The sequence below is a fragment of the Bombina bombina genome, chromosome 2, assembly GCF_027579735.1.
Source record: "Bombina bombina isolate aBomBom1 chromosome 2, aBomBom1.pri, whole genome shotgun sequence".
Classification (NCBI taxonomy): Eukaryota; Metazoa; Chordata; class Amphibia; order Anura; family Bombinatoridae; genus Bombina; species Bombina bombina.
The window spans coordinates 767,059,914-767,080,558 of record NC_069500.1 but is presented as its reverse complement, the minus strand read 5'-3'; the positions used below and the strand labels follow the sequence as shown (position 1 = coordinate 767,080,558).

Here is a 20,645-nt window from a genome sequence, read left to right as displayed (position 1 = left end):
CCTCTGTGTGTGATTGTCTCTCTCTTTCTCTCTCTCTAACCCTCTGTGTGTGATTGTGTCTCTCTCTCTTTTTCTCTCTCTCTAACCCTCTGTGTGTGATTGTGTCTCTCTCTCTTTCTCTCTAACCCTCTGTGTCTCTCCCCCCCCGTCTCACCCTTTCCCCCCGAGTGCTTTTCTGTGTTTCTGTCTGCCTTTTATTTATTTAATTAATGAATTGGTAGTGCCATCTGATGGTGTTGCTTTATTTAAAGGGGTGGGGTCAAGCCCCACACCATCTTTAAATTTCACCAGCCGCCACTGGATCAAGACATTTTTATATTTACTGAATAATGAAAGAATCTATAAGCATAATTTGCAGCATTAAAGTAAAAAGTATGTTTTAAACATATTTTAATGGGCATGGATTTCTAGATCTCATAATCAGAGCAAGCATTGTGTTATCTGGCAAGAGTTTCTGTTACAATCCTTTAAGACTAAAATCAGATGTTTACTAAGTTGACCAGTTTTCCAAGACACCATTTAAAGAGACATGAAACCCATATGAAACCCATACGCAAATTTAAATAACTTTCCAATTTACATCTAATATCTAATTGTCTTCATTCTTTTGATATCCTTTGTTGAAAATCATATCTAAATATGCTCAGTAGCTGCTGATTGGTGGCTGCACATAGATACCTCATGTGATTGGCTCACCCATGTGCATTGCTATTTCTTCAACAAAGCATATCTAAAGAATGAAGGCGTATCCTAGCCACTGCCTCACCAGCCTCTGACGTCACTGCACGTCACTGGTGTGAAGCCACCAATCAGCAGCTAGCTTCCAGTATTGCATGGCCGCTCCTGAGCCTACCTAGGTATACTTTTTAACCAAAAAATACTAATAGAACAAAGTAAATTTGTTAATAGGAGTAAACTAAAAAGTGTCTTAAAATTGTATGCTCTGCTTAATCATGTAAGTTTAATTTTGACTTTTTTGTCCCTTTAATTACAAGAATATATTATTGACCTTTTATGCTGTTTTCTGACATACTATATACACATTTGTAGCGTAGAGTGTCGAAAATTCAGTTCTGCATATCTACAGTATATATTTGACGTTCATATAGAAACATTGACAATATCATCCAGCTGCGGGGGAACATTGCTCTCTTTCAGATCAAATGATCATTTTAGATGCAGTACAAAACTCTGGACTTATTTTTTGCATTTAAAACTTCAACAATTGCTTAATTTTATTCTGATACCAACATAGGTCCCCATGTACTATAAACTACGGGCAGGCAAGGTTCTCAACCAGAGATTCCCTTGTGCCTCACTGCCCCCTGGGGATTAAGGGGGCGATTTATAAAAAAAATAGACGTAACTTTGCAAGTTTTGTAAAAGGCGAGCTGGGGCGTATAATGATAAATTTCGCCTGTCGAAAAAAACATTTACTCCCTATTTATCATAGTACATCCCTATAAATATTTACGCCGCCATGTCTTGATTATTAAAAATGCGTTTTTTTAAGTATCTATTTTGCGCATATTTATGTCATATCTTTTAAATGTGTGCAGTTAGGTACGGTACATAATTTAATAATATGTTATTGTTATATTTTTGACGTATATAATAATTAATTTTTTATCTTTTGAAAATGGAATCAAAATATTCTTATTACATTAATGTCCATACTTGAATATATATATTTATATATACTGTATATATATATATATATATATATATATATTAATTTAATATACCAGCTAGCATTGGATTATATTGGCTGTGATCAAGGACCCACCTACTCCAAATGTTGAGATGGATACCAAGGTGCTCGGAGGTTTAAAGAATAATCTAATAAGCATAAAGAAAAAGATATGTAAACCCTATCCAGCAATCCCACATGTTTTCCTATGCAACTACATGTGAGCACTGACAAGAACGGATTAGTGATGAGCCTTATACTGAGGAGACACGGGGTGAAGATACACTGAGACTCTGTATTCAGATAACACTAGGTAACTCTGAGTGAGAGGCGTTACGTGCATTCATAGACCTGACAAGGAGACAGACGCTGAACGGTAATATCCAGTCCCATTGGCATTTGTTCAGCTCTCTCTGGATTTGAGTGAGTGGTGGGGACTAAGTTCAGGGATAACTGGTGAATTATTGGCTCCTAGAAGTGTCTTTAATATTTGTAAGCACGCTCGCGAGTCGCAACCACATCTACTATATATTATTCTGTGCATAGGATTAAGACAGAGGTGTAATTCAGGAGGACTGATCCAGTTTGGCTTTATTTCATTGCCTTTAATTGTCCATATGTACGGACCCATTTATTGTTAATCCAGTGGACGCACTGTGTATCTGGACTCTTGGGATCCCCTGGTTGTACGTTGGGTAATGAATGAATTGCATATGCTTATGATTATTTTGGATTACGAATAGAGGGGTCACTTTTTTACTTTTATTTATGCACCTTGTTAAAAAAATTTGACATTAAATGATTAGTCCGATGCTCTTTGCACTGTACTTGACGCACGTATTTTTGACGGCTTTTTTTATAAATAAGGTGAGGGTATTGTATTCAGATCTGCAACATAGTTGATGCTTTGATAAATAAGCCCCATAATCTTTGTGATTTTTTTTAGACCTTATATTGTGATATAGGAGTCTTTTCTTCACATACAGAACCCTCACTCAAGGTAAAATTTGTGTTTTTAAAATTCTTTGAGGGACCTCTCCATAATGATGAGACTTATTAGATCAACTTGTCTGAGCGGAGAGCTTTAGATCAATGGGCCCCAGGGTCTCTTGAAGAGTTGCAGGTGAGGAAACACATTATAAACCTAAAGTGTCTGATATCTTAAAATGCTTGATTGATATTTAATTGGTTTGGGGACTGTTTGGTAAGTCTCTGGCTCCGCTTGTATTACAAGTTAAAAGTAAACTTTTTTTGCTCTAGCGGTAACCCAACTAGTGCAAGAAAACGATCTTAGAATATCGCATGCCTGTTAATGTATTCCCCCATAGGAGTCACTCTCGCACAAACACCATCACATATTCTCATTTCTGCTAACCCAACATGAAAATATTTCAATGTTCTTTACACAGTGCACTAAAACAGAGCCATTAAACTTGAGACCCCCAGTGCAATAGCTCCTTAAGACAACCCAAAGTATTGATCTAGGCCATTTTGGTATATTTCATGCCACCAAATGCGATCAAATAAAAAAAAGCTCTCTTCCCTCCAGTGACGTGCGGTGAGGTCAGAGGCTGGTGAGGCACTGGCTATGATACAACATCTACTATGAAGAAACCTGTGATAACACCATAATAGATGCCCCAAAACCTGAGTGGCTTTGATAAAATTATAAACATTTTGCAGAAACAAGTCACACAATGCCTACTCAAATAGTACTAACACACCACAAATAGGTTATCTATTTGTTGTCTAACTAAACTGAACATTTACTGTTGTACTTTATAGCTTGCTAGTAGCTATGTTATGAAAACCCAAGCCCCACTGTAAGAGTGCATTGTAGAATAATATTTATACTCTCTCTCTACTTACTCACATTACTGTTTGCTGCAACTGCAGCTAAGCTTTAGAGTTCATGGGGCCTATTTATCAAGCTCAGAATGGAGCTTGAGGGCCCGTGTTTCTGGTGAGTCTTCTAAAGACCGTTGCTCCATAACCCTGTCCGCCTCCTCTGATGAGGCGGACAGGAATTGCCCTAAACGTGTATCACCGGTGATGTCACCAGTGGTCGGGGGGGGGGGGGGTTAAATTCCAAGAAAAATAAACAAAGAAGTACTACAAAATTAAAAAACCCTATGCCCCCTCCTTTTTCTAAAAAAAAAAGTCTCCTTTTTCCTGACCCCCTTTTTTGTAGGGCCACTTATCATTTACACCAGCTAGGAGATGCTTGAGATCAAGACCTATACCAGATACAGTCACCTCCTTAATCCTATACAATCCAGCAGTATCTCTTTGGAGTGTGTATTTATATTTGTACTAAAGGTACCTTGTACACCTAACTATGTGTCATACTAAACTAATGCTATTTAATTGTAGATGTATAATTTCTGTGGTTATCATACTCAGAGTAATATTGTTTTCTAAATCAGTTGGTTCACAAGTAACCATTGAATTAACCACTGTTAAATGCTATTATCTATATGTAATAAAACGAGATTCTCAAATTGTTGATAACTATGTAATGTACAACTACCACTTGTCGATATATGAGACTTAATTGTCATTTATGTAACAATTGAAAATAGACAACTTTAATTGTTCATGTATATTACTTGTTATGTTATTCCATTGATGTTTATGTACCAAGAATCTCAATAAAAGATTATTTAAAAGAACAACAAAAAAAACCCTATGCTGCTCACTCAGCCTGTATTACTAAATGTGAACTTTAAAGGGCACAAACGTTAAGCTAAGCAGGGCTGTATATGTAACAAAGTATAAGCATCCAACTATGCTAGAGAGCCACAGACTCACAGTTAGGTAAATTTGAACAATGTGTCCGGGTTTCAGGGGGTCTGAAACCCGGACACATGATTCGAAACCCGGAGGTGGCAACCCTACTGGGACAGAATGAACAACTGGGTGGGACACTGGGACAGCGCCTCCAAATAGGGATAATCCCAGTCAAACTGGGACTTCTGGTAAGCCTACACATACACCACTTGTAGAATCAATCCAACCAACCAACAAGGCCCTTTTTTCAAATGAATGGTTACATCTTTATAAACTTGCATAAAGCAGTGATCACGGACACTAGTAGAAATATGTTTAAGTTGCAGGTATAACTGAATGATAATCCACCACATAAACACACAAACAGTAGCACAATGCTTATCTTTGTAATAAGGATACTTTATTTTCCATTGAAAATGATTAAATGATTTGCATGTTTATAGTAAAAAGTACATATACACACACTACTGTAGTATAAGGGGACAAGCTATAATGGGGTCACCATATGCCAAAAAAACAAACAGAACAATGAAAGCCCCTTTTCTTAAGAGAGAGGTACAGTCAGATCAATACACTTGTCACCCAGATGCTTGAAATTCAGATTGTAAGGTCAAATTCTCTGTAAGTCATATACAATTATTTACTGAAGTGTGGCTATAGCAAAAGCACATTTATCTTAGAGAAATTTAAGACCACTAATGGCTTTGAGTATTCAGTGAGCATAACAGATTAAAATGGTGACCCCCATAATTATACATTACAGTCACGTGACACATTCCCTAACAATTCCCCCCACCAAAAGCCCCCCTGCTGCCCTGTATATTCCACAATATGAATGAATCCACCGGCACCGTGACCTACCTACCTAACCCAACAAGTCACTCACACACTGACTGTCCTCCCCACTGAGAGAGTCACTTTACAGGGAATCCTCCACCTCCTTGGTACTGGTAGTAGTAATACTGATAAAGTAGTCAAGTGTACTCACTACTCACTGTGTTTTGTATCGTCAGTCCAGTCGCCGGTACAAGTCCAACCAACACACAGGCAAGTTAGTAGGCAACCGCTGGCATTGCCAGACAGTCTGGACTTAAGGGCAGGGCTTCGGGTCCGGCTTACGGCTCAGAGACACTGAGACAGACAGAGTCCTCTTGCTCAGTCACACATGTCCCGGCACCACCTCACCGGCTCACCAACAAATAAAAGGCTGCTTTATATATATATATATATATATATATATATATATATATATATACAATATATATATATATATATATATATATATATATATATATATTTTTTTATTTATTTTTTTATATTTTTTGCAAAGTAGGATTCCCTTTTACCCCCAACCTCCCTGATCCCCCACCCCAAGAGCTCTCTAACCCTCCCCCCCTCTACCTATTTGCTGCCATCTTAGGTACTGGCAGCTGTCTGCCAGTACCCAGTTTGCCTCTATTTATGCATTTAAAAACAAACTCATTAACCATTTTTTTCTGTAGTGTAGCTGCCCCCCCTCCCAGATCCCTTTCCCACAATGGATCCCACATAGGATCCCCTTATTGCCCTTCCTCCACCCTTCCTTCTCACTTCCCGGCTTTTTTTTTTCTTTCTATACCCTGTAGCGTGGCCGAGTGGCCCCACCCACTCCCGTCCTCCTCAAGCCTCCTCCAGCGATGGGCCGCCCACCCGCCTCTCTCCTTACGCTTCCACCCACCAACGATCGCCACCACCACTGTCCGATGCAGAGGGAGCCACTGTCTGCAAATCTATTTCTGCAGTGTCCCACTCTTGGGTCATGCAGAAATAACGCAATCTCGCTATTTTTAGCGAGATCCCGGCAGAGAGAAGTCCAGGACTGCATCGACATACAGGGTACGTCGCTGGTCCTTAAAGGTCCATTAAACCCAAAGATTTTCTTTCACGATTCAGATAGAGAATACAATTTTAAACAACATTCCAATTTACTTCTATTATCTAATTTGCTGCAATTTTTAGATATCCTTTGTTAAAGAAATAGCAATGCACATTGGTGAGCCAATCACATGAGGCATCTATGTGCAGCTACCAATCAGAAGCTACTGAGCCTATCTAGATATGCTTTTCAGGAAAGAATATCAAAAGAATGAAGCAAATTAGATAATTGAAGTAAATTAGAAAGTTGTTTAAAATGGTATTCTCTATCTAAATCATGAAAGAAAATATTTGGGTTTAATGTCCCTTTAAGGCATAACGACCTGCGTTGTACAGGTTACGACACTGGTCGTTAAGGGGTTAAACAATGTTACTTCTATTATCTAATTTGCTTTGTTATCTTCATATCCTTTGTTGAAAAGAATACCTAGGTAGGCTGAGGAGCTGGGAGCTAGCTGCTGATCGGTGGCTGCACATATATTCTTCTTCTTTATTTATAAAGGGTCAACAAATTCCGCAGTGCTGTCCACGATGATGCATCATTTATCAAACAAATACAAGAGTAAAATAAGGGCCCTATTCCCGTGGGAATTTACTATCTAGTATATATGCCTCTTGTAATTGGCTTACATATTTGTTCAGCTAGCTCCCAGTAGGGCATTGCTGCTCTTCCAATTAAAGATACCAAGAGAATGAAAATTAGATGCTGATATTTTAAAAACAGCTTTATTGAGAAGTCTAATACAAATCATACAAATGATAATCAGTGCGCCAACGGTCGTGTTACTAAAATATACGTTGCATGAAAAAATAGGTGAATAATAAAGTAAATCCTTAGACCGCAGGATCTAATAGATATAATCCTACATAGAATAATACTGGTAGTTGTAGGGTAAAGCACTCATCACGAGATGAGCTGATAACACAATATTGACAGTGTATATACAATTGGTATACAAACGTTAGGATACTAAATGACCGGAAAGTTCTTACAAAAGTTCAAATCTTAGATGAAAGTATACAAATAGCAGAAGGCAAGCTGCTTCTTCAAACGAATCCTGTTGGTGACCCAAGACGAAAATCTAGATAGAAAGTGAGACAGAAGAAGGCGCCAACATAGTGCAAAAATCAGTAGGATACGACACGCAAATGCTTCAAGTTGAAATATACTCACAAGATGACAGACACTTGAGAAGTCTCACAATAGCCTCCTGGACCCTCAGAGTCGTCCAGCTAACTCCCACTCCAGTGTGGTAGGATCCGTCCTCTTGTTTCAGACAGACTGTATTAGCTCCGGTGGTAGTCAGTGCTCCAAACAACCTTTCCAGCTGACAGGGCTGCAATAAGCTCAGAATCCAAATGTGAGGTTAGCGCTCACGGTCTAGAGCCACTACCTTGTGTCTGATGTCTCTTGCACATATCGTCAACTTCTCAAGTGTCTGCCATCTTGTGAGTATATTTCAACTTGAAGCATTTGCGTGTCGTATCCTACTGATTTTTGCACTATGTTGGCACCTTCTTCTGTCTCACTTTCTATCTAATACAAATCAGTTGGCAATCTTTCTCAATAAAGCTGGTTTAAAAATATCAGCATCTAATTCTTTAAGGTTCAGTTTATTAATTTATCAAAAATAATTTTAATGTGACGTGTTATAACTGTATATTACAGCAATATAAATAAAGGTACCGCAGTTCTTTGAACTTAAACTACATTACCCATCATGCCTTACATATACAAACTACACCTCTGTGTGGGCATGCGCTTTTTATGGGCAGATAGTAATTTGTGAAGTGCTGAGATTGGAATGCGATGATGCGGGGGAGCGTATGAACGGTGAGTATTTGGGGTCAGACAGCTGACAGAACGTCCCTTCCGTTTGCTAATCTGATATGTTTGCTAATCTGATAGAACACCAGTTGGCTCTGCACAGACAAGCATAGCCTATTACTTGCAAATAAACAATTTTAACTTTTTTCATGCAACAATATTAAACATGCGTAAATAGTTCTCTGTCAAATACACAACAGAAATTTGTTGAGCTTAAAGTGAATGTAAACTTGAGCATACTCTCTCATGTAATAGGATAGAATTTTAAAAATTATTGAGACTTTTATTCATCAAATTTGTACTATATACTGATATTTTTTTACCTTTTAATACTATAACAATAAGCGCCGTTCCTCCGCCTGCCATGTTGCTCAATTGATTGACAGATGAAAAATCTGCAATCCACAGCATGTTAAAGGGGCAGTAAACTTACAAACTAATGTTATATAATTCTGCCTATAGTGCAGAATTATATAACATTAGCTTACCGGCAGCTTTATACATTAAATTATTGCAAAGAAATTATAAGTAAAAGCTCCTTTTACCAGAACGCCGCTCTTTGCTCTACTGAGCGGGTCTGGTTTTTCCACAGCGCATCTGGCAGCACTGTCTAGTCACAGTGTGTCCGGTCGCGCCATTAAAATGAATGTAGCCCGCTCTGGTCTATTAGCAGGAGCGAGCTACATTCATTTTAATGGCGCAACCGGGCACACTGACTAGACAGTGTTGCCGGATGCGCTGTGTAAAAACCGGACCCGCTCAGTAGAGCAAAGAGCGGCATTCTGGTAAAATTAGCTTTTACTTATAATTTCTTTGCAATAATTTAATGTATAAAGCTGCCGGTAAGCGAATGTTATATGATTCTGCACTATGGGCAGAATTATATTATATAACATTAGTTTGTAAGTTTACTGCCCCTTTAACATGCTGTATTTTTTTGTCTGTAAATCAGCCCTTATAACCCCTATTGGGTGCCTATTCCATGAATCTAATACACTTTATGTAAAATAATACATCCTCCAGTCTTATCTACCCCAAGCTTCAGGGCATGAACCTGAATACCATACTGAGGTGTGTTTTACCAGCTGTAAAGCGATATAGACATCTTCTGTGATGCAGCAAATTACAACTACATTGCTTGTAGGCAACTAATTTTACCTTTGCTAAATGCTTTTGCTTCTTTGATGGAATACAGGTTGGAAGGCGGGAGTGGAGGTACCCATAGATATTGCTATAGCATATCTCATACAGGGAAGCTTCTATGCCCACTCTATATATGCTACATTATATATGGATTCATGGAGAAAAGATTCTGTCGTAATGATGCTGCATCACCTGGTTACATTTACACTCATCACTTTCTCGTATGCTTTCAGGTGAGTCAAATCTTCAATTAAAGGGACATTCTAGTGGAAAAAATACATGCTCTGATTTGTCATGTTGGCACTGCACGCTGTGGAACTCTTATGTATTTAACCCCCACAAATGGGTTAAACACATAGAAAAGGTCATGCATGGGAGCTGCAAGCATTGTAGGTCCTGAGTTGAACATAGCTGGTGAACTAAGCAGCAGTCACATGACCCCACCAATCACTGGCTATTTCCTGCTTGGGACTAGCAATTATTTGCCGACGAGCATTTTATATGTGTTTAAAGGGTCAGGAAAGTCAAAATTAAACTTTCATAATTCAGAGAGAGCATGCTTTTTAAAGGGACACTCAATCAAAATTGAACTTTCATTATTCAGATAGAGCATGCCATTTTAAACTACTTTCCAATTTACTTCCATTAACAAAATGTGCACAGTATTTTTTATATTTAAACGTTTTGAGTCACCAGCTCCTACTGAGCATGTGCAAGAATAAGTGTGTATGCATTTGTGAATGGCTGATGGCTGTCACATGGTACGTGTATGCATTTGTGATTGGCTGATGGCTGTCACATGGTACGGGGGAGTGGAAAAAGACATAACTTTTAAAATTGTCAGAAAAAAAAATCTGCTACTCATTTGAAGTTTAGACTAACTGCTATTGCATTGTCTTGTTATCTCGCATTTGTTGATTATGCAAATCTACTGTGTTGACTGGTCCTTTAAAAATACTTTCCAATTGCTTCCATTACCAAATTGCACACATCCTTATTATATAATCACTTTGTGAGGCACCAGCTACTACCGAGCATGTGCAAGAGCTCACAGTGTATACTTATATGAGTCTGTGGTTGGCTCTTGTGTGTCACATGATACAGGGGGCCAGCAAATTTACTTCAGTGTAATTGCTACTGCATTATCTTTTCATTATATACTTGTTGATTATGCAATTCTACTTTATTTAATGGTCCTGTAACTCATTTGCGGGGTTTACACACAGATTTCCAAGGTAAATAATGCAAGACTGACATGCTGAAATGAATTAGAGTATGTAATTGTAAGACTATCGACTCTATACTGCTGTCTAGGGTTTAAACCCATAGTAGAAATATCGCTTGAAGAGCACTGCTGGTCCTGAGCGTGAAATGCCGCTTATCCAATCAGAAGTGCTTTGCGTGGCTCAGATGTGGACAATAGTCAAGGGTCAATAGTCTTACAATTACGTTCTCTAACGGATTAGAGGATGTCATTTTTTTTTACTATAATGGCCCTTTAACCTCTGAGGTGGCAGAGAGAAATCGCCCCAAATTTGCTTGTTCTGGGTGATTTACAGGCCCTGTTCTAGTGCAATTATGCAGTCATAACTGACAAAGTATCAGTGTTATAGGCACAAAACACGTAGGTTTCTCTGCCCAGTCTGTTGGCCTAAAGACTGTTCACTGTGCACTACTGATTTTAAATGTATATAATAAACGTTTTTTTTATTGAATATATATATTGAGGTAGGCTCCAGAGTGTGCATGTGTCTAGCATACTATAGTAGTGTGATGTGCAAAGCGCCTGAAAAGGCTGAGGTAACTGGAGTGATGTCTGTCCCTGAACAGGATATAGTGGTCCTTGAGACTAGTGAGATGTAGTTAAATGAAATTTAATACAATGCAAGTGCACAATAAATGCAATAAAATCAAACAATGCAGTTAAAACAATCCAAAAAGCAAATCAACATGATAAAAATACAAATACAAAATGATCAATTATGGAACCATAATGTCTAAAACAAAAAATGGGTAACCATAAGTAGATATATATGATGATGAATGAAATGAGTGGCTAGGATCAAATGGTGTCCACATGAAATCCAATGTTAATGTCCAATTAAAGGAGAGAATGGTGTCCAAAGTGAGTGATAATGAATGTGTCCAAATATCAAGTAAGTCAATTAATCAATCCAAATTCCAATATTGGTGTGAAAAAATGAAAAAATTAAAAATATATAAAAGAATAAAGTGAAAAAATATATTTGAAAAAAATTCCAAAAAGTGAAAGTCTTTGTGTTTACACAAAAGAATATGTGGTGCTCCTCCAATAGGATCCTAGTAGTGCTGTGTGTCCTTCTATTTGGTTCTGAATGTCCTATAAAAAATAAAAATCATGGTATAGAACGTACATAAAAAGTAGGGAATATTAAAAAAATGCTTACCAGCTATGTTGACGTATTTCGGCCCTTACAAGGCCTTTTTCTGGCATTATGGATCCATAATTGATATTTTTGTATTTGTATTTTTATCATGTTGATTTGCTTTTTGGATTGTTTTAACTGCATCGTTTGATTTTATTGCATTTATTGTGCACTTGCATTGTATTAAATTTCATTTAACTACATCTCACTAGTCTCAAGGACCACTATATCCTGTTCAGGGACAGACATCACTCCAGTTACCTCAGCCTTTTCAGGCGCTTTGCACATCACACTACTATTTATTCCCTTTTCATCTGGCCGGCTAGGAGGCCTTTGTACAAAGCTAGAGGTCATATCCCGGGCGCTTGGTCTAAACCCTCACTTATTAATACACTCTTTGTCTAGCATACTATATTGCAGCAGTGATTCAGACAATATTTATAACAATGATATACATATGGTGCTTAAGTCACGTGCACGCTCCTGAACCTAGGTACACTGTCATGGAAACCAAAGGATACAAAGAGAAAGGTGATAATAAAATTAAACTGACTTTTTTTAAAAAAAATTTTTTGTATTTTCTATCTAAATCATTCAATTACGACTTTCATGTCCCTTTAATAAAATATCAGTGCTGTTCAAACTCATTGTGATCATTTGCAGTTAGTCCTGATAAATTGCAGTCACAAGGTCCCCTATTCAATAATGGCCGTATCTGTCGTCGTACAACTAAAACCAGTGGATTTCCCTACATTATACTGAAAGCAAACAATACCTGCACCTATCCCAAAGACATTGAGTCAGGCTGTCTGTCTGCAGTGCATAGAACTAGCATTCTCCTGTTTGTTATGGTATCTGCATTTAACCTACAACAATGACACAATTGTTATATTTGCCCTTCGCAGGTACCACAACATTGGGATTCTAGTTCTGTTTTTACATGATTTTAATGACATCCAGCTGGAATTCACTAAGCTCAACGTCTACTTTAAAACCCGCGGTGGGAAATACCACAGAGTGAATGACATAATATCAGATATTGGGTGTGTCACATTCGGTGTCAGCTGGTAAGCATCGCCTATATGAAATCTTCATAGGATTTCATGATCTTTTTTTGTTTTACATAGAAAACACAAATTCTAAAGTCATTGGTGATTTCCTATTTGTTTCTCTGCAGGTTCTGGTTCCGGCTATACTGGTTTCCTCAGAAAGTTCTCTATGCCACTTGCTATTCCAGCCTTGAATCCAACCCAAACATCCCTTTCTATTTTTTCTTTAACATCCTGCTCTTTGCGCTAACACTGATGAATATTTATTGGTTTCTGGTAAGGATTTAAATATAGCACTGTCTGAGCCTGTCCTAATAACCTTTAGTCATTTCTTACAAATTTGTACCTTATGGGTACAGTGCACAATTTAAAGAGTCCCTTTGTCCCCACAGTACATAGTAATGTTTGTTGGGAAGGTGCTGACGGGACGAGTTCAGGAAGTGAATGACGTTAGAGAATATGATGTTGCTGAAGATCACAAAGTATATTCCTCAGCAGCTAACAGAACCCACAGACACAAGGACGGTTTAAGCAATGGGTACGTCAATTAGGCCTTTCTGTGAACATTTACAGAGTAAGTTACATAGCATGATGCATGGAACATGAGAGGCAGCCTGAAGTGTGAGATGAGTCAGTATAGGGTGACCTGGAGGCTAGGGACTGGCAGATTATGTGTGGGTCACTAAGGTAAAGCAATCTATGTGGTTAGAAGAGTAGCCGCTGTGGGGGGGGGGGTAAGAATGCGGAGGAACTTACATTATATGGTAGGAAGTTAGCAAGGAGTGCAATGCTGTGAGGAACCTAATAGAACAAACTAGGTTCATTTATGAGTTGGCAGTGTTAGGTCATAGTAGCACAGTATAAAAGTTGGGGCCCCAGCATGAAAGTGTATATGTATATTTAGTTGCAATAAACTAATGTCAATATAAATTAAAGTTGTTATAAGTCATGTAATTCGCCTCTTACATTATATGGTAGGAAGTTAGCAAGGAGTGCAATTCTGTGAGGAACCTAATAGAACAAACTAGGTTAATTTATGAGTTGGCAGTGTTAGGTCATAGTAACACAGTATAAAAGTTGGGGCCCCAGCATGAAAGTGTATATGTATATTTAGTTTCAATAAACTAATGTCAATATAAATTAAAGTTGTTATAAGTCATGTAATTCGCCTCTGTTACCTAGAGGTAATTCTGTTTTAGTTTAATACATAAGTGCTATGGTATAATGAGTCAGTAGCTTGAAGTCTCTAGTCTATTCCACTGGTTTTCAAACCTGTCCCCAGGCCTCTCTAACAGGCCACTTTTTGAGTATATCTGAACTGGATCACAGGTGAAATAATCAGCTGATTTGTAAACATTGTTATTAACCTGCTCTTACCCAAGGTAACTGGAAAACCTGGCCTGTTGGGGAGGCAACCAGTGGTCTATAATGATCATTATAATTTCTAGTCCTAGTATGGGATGATAGCTTAGAGAATGTATGTGCTTCTAAATGCTTTTAAAATCCATTTCTGTGCATCCCATACACCAGTATTATGTATTTTTACAACTAAAAAGATACATAAGTTTTGGTAAAAGTCTGTATAGAATAACAAGGTAATTGGAAAGTCTAGATAGGTCCTTCCCTTTCTGGTTAATCTGGGACAGTGATGGCTAACCTTAGCACCCCAGATATTTTGGAACTAAATTTACCATAATGCTTAGACATTCTGCGGCCTAGTTGAGCATCGTGGGAAATGTAGTTCTGAAACATCTGGAGTTCCAAGGTTAGCCATCACTGATCTAAGATTTAAAGGGATAGTCTAGTCAAAATTAAACTTTCATGATTCAGATAGAGCATGCAATTTTAAGCAACTTTACTCCTATTATCAATTTTTATTGTTCTCTTGGTATCTTTATTTGAAAAAGCAAGAATGTAAGCTTAAGAGCTTGCCCACTTTTTGGTTCAGCACTTGGGTAGCGTTTGCTGATTGATGGGTGTCTAAATGTAAAGAGATTGGTAAAGTGGGAAGTGCTCAGAAGCTAGGGTTAAATAAACACTGTGGTAAAATATATAGCAACAAAACACAATATAATAAGTTGGAAAATGTTAAATAATTATATACAATTAAATAATATTAATAATTTGTGGCCACAACTATCAAGAATGTACACTACATAAAACAAGAAAAGAGGGTTTTGTAACTCCTACCAGACCTCCGATTATGGCACAGCATCAGCTTAGTATTGTTCAAGGTTCCTTCTTACTTTCTGTGTGACCGCCGTGTGTGATAACTCCGGGCACCGGTATTGTGTTCACAAACTTTCCCGGGATCTGCAGTCTGCAGTCACATGACTGACCCAAACATGTGTTCACCGGCCAGCTATTCTAGTAAAACTAGTAAAGAGTTTAAACTTCTCAGGCTTTCTCGTTCCGTAGAGAGTTCTTCAAAGATGTTTTCCAATAATGTGAAAGTGCACTTCACAGGGGTATAAGGTCCCTAGTTATGCCAAACAGAACTAAATTGCTACGCATTTCGGCATTCTATACACGCCTTTATCCCTTCTTGATAAAGGTATTTTTATTTGAAAAAGCAAGAATGTAAGCTTAGGAGCCAGCCCACTTTTTGGTTTAGCACCTGGGTAGCTCTTGCTGATTGATGGGTGTCTAAATGTAAAAAGATTGGTAAAGTGGGAAGCGCTCAGAAGCTAGGGTTAAATAAACACTGTGACAAAAAAGCAACAGAACACAATATAATAAGATAGAAAATGTTAAATAATTCACTTATTGATAAAGGTGTGTATACAATGCCGAAATGGGTAGCAGTTTAGTTCTGTTTGGTATAACTTGGGACCTTATCCCCCTGTGAAGTGCACTTTCAAATGATTGGAAAACATCTTTGAAGGACTCTCTACGGAACCGTGAAAGCCTGAGAGGTTTAAACTCTTTACTAGTTTCCCGATTGGCCGACCAGTGAACACGTGTTCGGGACAGTCACGTGACCGCATACCACAGATCCCGGGTAATACGCAGGAAAGTTTGTGAACACAATACCGATGCCCGAAATTATCACACACGGCGGTCGCACAGAAAGTGAAAAGGAACATTGAACAACACTGAGCTGATGCTGTGCTATAATCGGAGGTCTGGTAGGAGTTCCAAAACTCTCTTTTCTATATAATAGACTCACGGAGCCTATCAGTGTCCGAGTAACCAGAGTATTAACATTTACAGAGTATCCACAATTAAAAGGACTTTGTATCCTTTAATTGACACAGAATCAGAATAAGTATTCTCCTGCAGCGGAGTGTTTTTTTTTAAATGTTTCTTTTATGTGTTATTGTTTTATGTAGTGTACATTCTTGATAGTTGCGGCCACAACTTATTCACATTTTTTAATTGTCTGTGTGTTGGGAGATCACAGATTTTTTGGGACAGCAAAGTTATAGACCATTCTTGTTTTGTTTCTTCAGGGTGTCTAAATGTAGCCAGGCACTGAGCCAAAAATCAGCCGACTCCTAAGCTTACATTTTTGCTTTTTCAAATAAAGATACTAAGAGAATGAAGAAAAATTGCTAATAGAGTAAATCAGAAAGTTGCTTAAAATTGCATGCTCTATCTGAATCACGAAAGTTTAATTTTGACTAGACTATCCCTTTAAAGGGATACTAAACCCATTTTTTAAATTTAATGATTCAGACAGAGCATGCAAATTTTCAGCAACTTTCTAATTTGCTCCTATTATTATTTTTTTTGTTCTCTTTCTATTTTTATTTAAAAAGTAGGAATGTAAAGCTTAGGAGCAAGCCCATTTTTGGATCACAACCAGGGTTACGCTTGCTTATTGGTGTCTATATGTAGGCACCAATAAGGAAGTGCTATTTAGGGTTTTGAACCTAAAATGGGCCGCCTCCTAAGCTTTACATTCCTTCTTTTTAAATAAAGAAATCAAGAGAACGAAGAAAAATTGATAATAGGAGTAAATTAGAATGTTGCTTAAAATTGCATGCAGAAAAAAAATTGGGTTTAGTATCCCTTTAAGTGGGCAAAAAGTGCACATAGAAATTCCTCTAATATGTTGTAGAATTGTATTATTGCTGTGTTGCTTGCATATAACAACAAATGGGTTAAACACATAGATAAAGCCAGCTCCAGAGCAGCAATACACTACTGATAACTATCTGAACACATCTTGTGAGCCAATGACAAATGGCATATGTGTGTAGCCACCAATCACACTCTAGCTCTCAGTATTGCATTGCTGCTTCTAAGCTTACCTAGGTATGCTTTCCAAGAAAGGATACCAAGAGGGTGAAGCAATACGTAAACTGAAAAATCTCTTAAAGTTGCATAATCTGTCTAAGCCATGAAAGTTTAATTGATGTCCCTTTAAAGGGACATGAAACCCAAAATTCTTCTTTCATGATTCAGATACAGAATACAATTTTAAACAACATTCCAATTTTCTTCTTCTTCTTCTATGATCTAATTTGCAATATCATTTGTTGAAGAAATATCAATGCACATGGGTGAGCCAATCACATGAGGCACCTATGTGCAGCCACCAGTTAGTATTTCAACAAAGGATATCAAGAGAATGAAGCAAATTAGATAAGAGGAAGTCAATTAGAAAGTTGTTAAAAGTTGCATGCTCTTTCTAAATCATAAATGAGAAAAATATGATGGTTTCAAGTCCCTTTAAAGGTTCAGCTACACTCATAATTTAACTTCCTGTTAGCTTTAACTAGATTTTATTTCCATTACAAATGCATAATGAAATGTAAAAAATCCCCAGCAACTTCTAACACCTCTTTAATTCATTGGATGCAACACGTTGCTAGTGAATGCCAAGCTTTCCTTTTTGGCGTCCAGTAGGATTAGGGACAGAGGGTATTTACTGGTCTATAGAGTAGACATTGCACACCAGTAGCACTAAGATAAATGGTAGTGGTTCTTGTCACAAATGAAAGTCAGGAGGGTGCCAAAGTAATCTGTGCCTATGGACAAAGGAGATTTAAAGGGGCAGTGTTCTCAGACAAGCAGCAGACAAGAGTCCATTGTAGTTACAGCTAGTTCAGGAATGCCCTTTAAAAATGTCTGGGCTCTCTGCCACTCCCCACTGGGAGATCTATTTCTTCTGATGTCCCTTATTTACATAGATTTCTGCAGCCAGTGCTCCAGTTAGGGTTGACACCATGGCCATGTTTTCCTGGACAGTGTGCTCTGGTCTGTGTGCTGTCAAAATAACATTACGGGCAGCCTCAGCAACAGATATTATGGCTTTAGGAGCCATACAGCAGTAACACATGCTTCAGGGTATGCAGGGAGGAAAATGAATAGTGCTGTTCAGGGTCACTATTAGTGTGCAATGCATGTTGCCCTTTGCACACCCTGCAGCATGTGTAACTCATAAGTGTCCAGGAAAACATGGCCGAGGCGGCAACTCTAGCTCCAGTATGGAAATGTGTAGCCTAATTGGAGTTTTCACCAAGAAAAGCAGTTTCTTAATATGACAAAATAAAGGAGCTATCTCTAAACAATGTAACACACTGCAGTAGGTAAAATGGATTATTGCAAACACAGGAAAACTATTTTACCGTACACTGTACCCTTTAATTCCACTCTACAGATGTTTTTTATCTCTTTTTTTAGGCAATCCTTGTCTAATGGATTTTTGAAGAAGAAACAGAAATAAAAGATCTCTCACTTCCAATCACATCTGCAATCCAAAATTGTTTCCCAAAAAGAACTGTGCATCCTCTCTGCATTCACAAATTCATCAGTGGACTGATTTTTATTCTCATATTTCCTTTTTTTTAATTTTTTAACTTTTATTTTGTAACTTTTAGAGTTTAAACAAATTGATTTTGCATTCTAAATGGGACTGCCAGGTTCTCTGCCGGTCTGTTCAATGTATTGTGTTTAATAGAACCTTACTAATTTGAGAGCACACCACCTGCTGATTGTAAGAAGTTTAACAATGTTATGATTTCTATTATACGTAACTGACTAAAAGATTTGTCTGTTTTGTGTTTATTCATTTTCGCCCCTTTTCTTCTTTGAAATTCTGAAATCTATGAGAGTGAGGGAAAAGTCACCTTTGGGTTTATTCAGGCCTCTTACAAATGTTAATGCTACGAAGTGAGAATATTTCAGGCTGTGCAAACAACTATTTAAGATATAGTTACATAGGGTGGAACTTGCTATTGATAATCGAACCCTGATTTGCTTTACAAAAAATTTGATTTACTTGTGATTGACTTGAGTTAACGGGACAGTAAAGTCAAAATTAAACTTTCATGATTCAATATGGAGCATGTAATTTGAAAACAACTTTCCAATTTACTTCTGTTATCAAATTTGCTTTGTTCTTTCGTATCTTTTATTGAAGAGTAAAACTAGGTAGGCTCATAAGAGCTCAGGAGTTTGCTCAGGAGTGTGCACGTGTATTTAGTACTCTATGACAGCAGTGTTTTGGAACATTGCAAACAAAGCTGCAAATCATGTTGCAAAACACTGCTGCCATAGAGTACTAAAGACACGTGCACACTCCTGAGCTCTTATGAGCCTACCTAGTTTTACTCTTCAATAAAAGATAACAAGAGAAAAAAGAAGTACATTTCAAAGTTGTTTAAAATTGCATGCTCCATCTGAATCCTGAAAGTTGAATTTTAACTTTACTGTCCCTTTAAACATCTTTCTGAAGTCAAAATGTATTGGAACCCCAAAATACAGTCATTTTCCAAGACAAAGCAAATATTCAGAGAAAGCCTGTTTTTAATCTTTAAAGGGACACTGAACCCAAATTTTTACTTTTGTGATTGAGATAGAGCATGCAATTTTAAGCAACTTTCTAATTTACTCCTATTATCAATTTTTCTTCGTTCTCTTGCTATCTTTATTTGAAAAAGAAGACATCTGAGCTATTTTTTGGTTCAGACCCTAGAAAACACTTGTTTATTGGTCGGTTAAATTAATCCACCAATCAGCAATGACAACCCAGGTTGTTCACCAAAAATGGGGCGGCATTTAAACTTAAATTCTTGCTTTTCAAATAAAGATACCAAGAGAATAAAGACAATTTGATAATAGGATTAAATTAGAAAGTTGCTTAAAATTGCATGCTCTATCTGAATCACAAAAGAAAAAATTTGCGTTCAGTGTCCCTTTAAAGTCATCTCTATGCGGTGAATTTTATTAGGGCCAGAGTTTACTAAGAGGGTTTAATGTTTGATAAAATGCTAAAGCAAATGCTAGATATTAGTACTTTCAGAATCAACATTGGCAGGGTGTCTCCTTTGCAACATCTGGCAATATTAGCCACTGGTCTGTGTGCTGTCAAAATATCATTACAGGCAGCCTCAAGTTAATAGCAACAGATATATGTTTATGGCTTTAGGAGCCATACGTCAGTAAAAGTTACAGCATCTGATCTTGTTGCTGTTATTTGCAGGCTTTCACTATGCCCATGCAATAGATCTGTATAGCAGTAGCTGATTTAGGTCCTGCAGGAGCTTGATGTCATAAATCTTCTACTAGCAGATATTTGAACCAGCATTCACTGAACACAGGACGCCAGGTTCTTGCCCATGCTCAGAAGAGGACAGAATGCAACTTAAGTTCTTAGTATGTCAGCTTATCTCACTGTAGGAGTGGCTACGCTGAGAATTTCTAAGTGCTCATTTGCAAAAAAACAAGTAAGATGTTTGCTATTTTTAACACAATCTGTTTCTTTTTATGTTTACTTCGATTTAATATATAGATTCTTTTTTGTAAATGAGCAATTTTTCATATCCCTTTAATGACAAGTTGTTCTTCTGAGAGTTGAAACTTTTCCAGTTGCAGCT

At 37.6% G+C, this 20,645-nt stretch overlaps 1 protein-coding gene across 1 annotated transcript in view; it reads left to right on the top strand.

Moving 5' to 3' along the window:
- CERS1 (ceramide synthase 1) overlaps positions 1-18,813 on the top strand; it is a 92,132-nt gene extending 73,319 nt beyond the window's left edge. The window contains exons 3-7 of the mRNA XM_053700687.1: positions 9,418-9,598; positions 12,676-12,837; positions 12,948-13,095; positions 13,212-13,357; positions 18,451-18,813. Of these exons, the coding sequence (XP_053556662.1) occupies positions 9,418-9,598; positions 12,676-12,837; positions 12,948-13,095; positions 13,212-13,357; positions 18,451-18,493 (680 nt within the window). The 3' untranslated portion in view covers positions 18,494-18,813. The remainder of the gene's footprint in view (positions 1-9,417; positions 9,599-12,675; positions 12,838-12,947; positions 13,096-13,211; positions 13,358-18,450) is intronic.
- Positions 18,814-20,645: the final 1,832 nt, after the last annotated feature.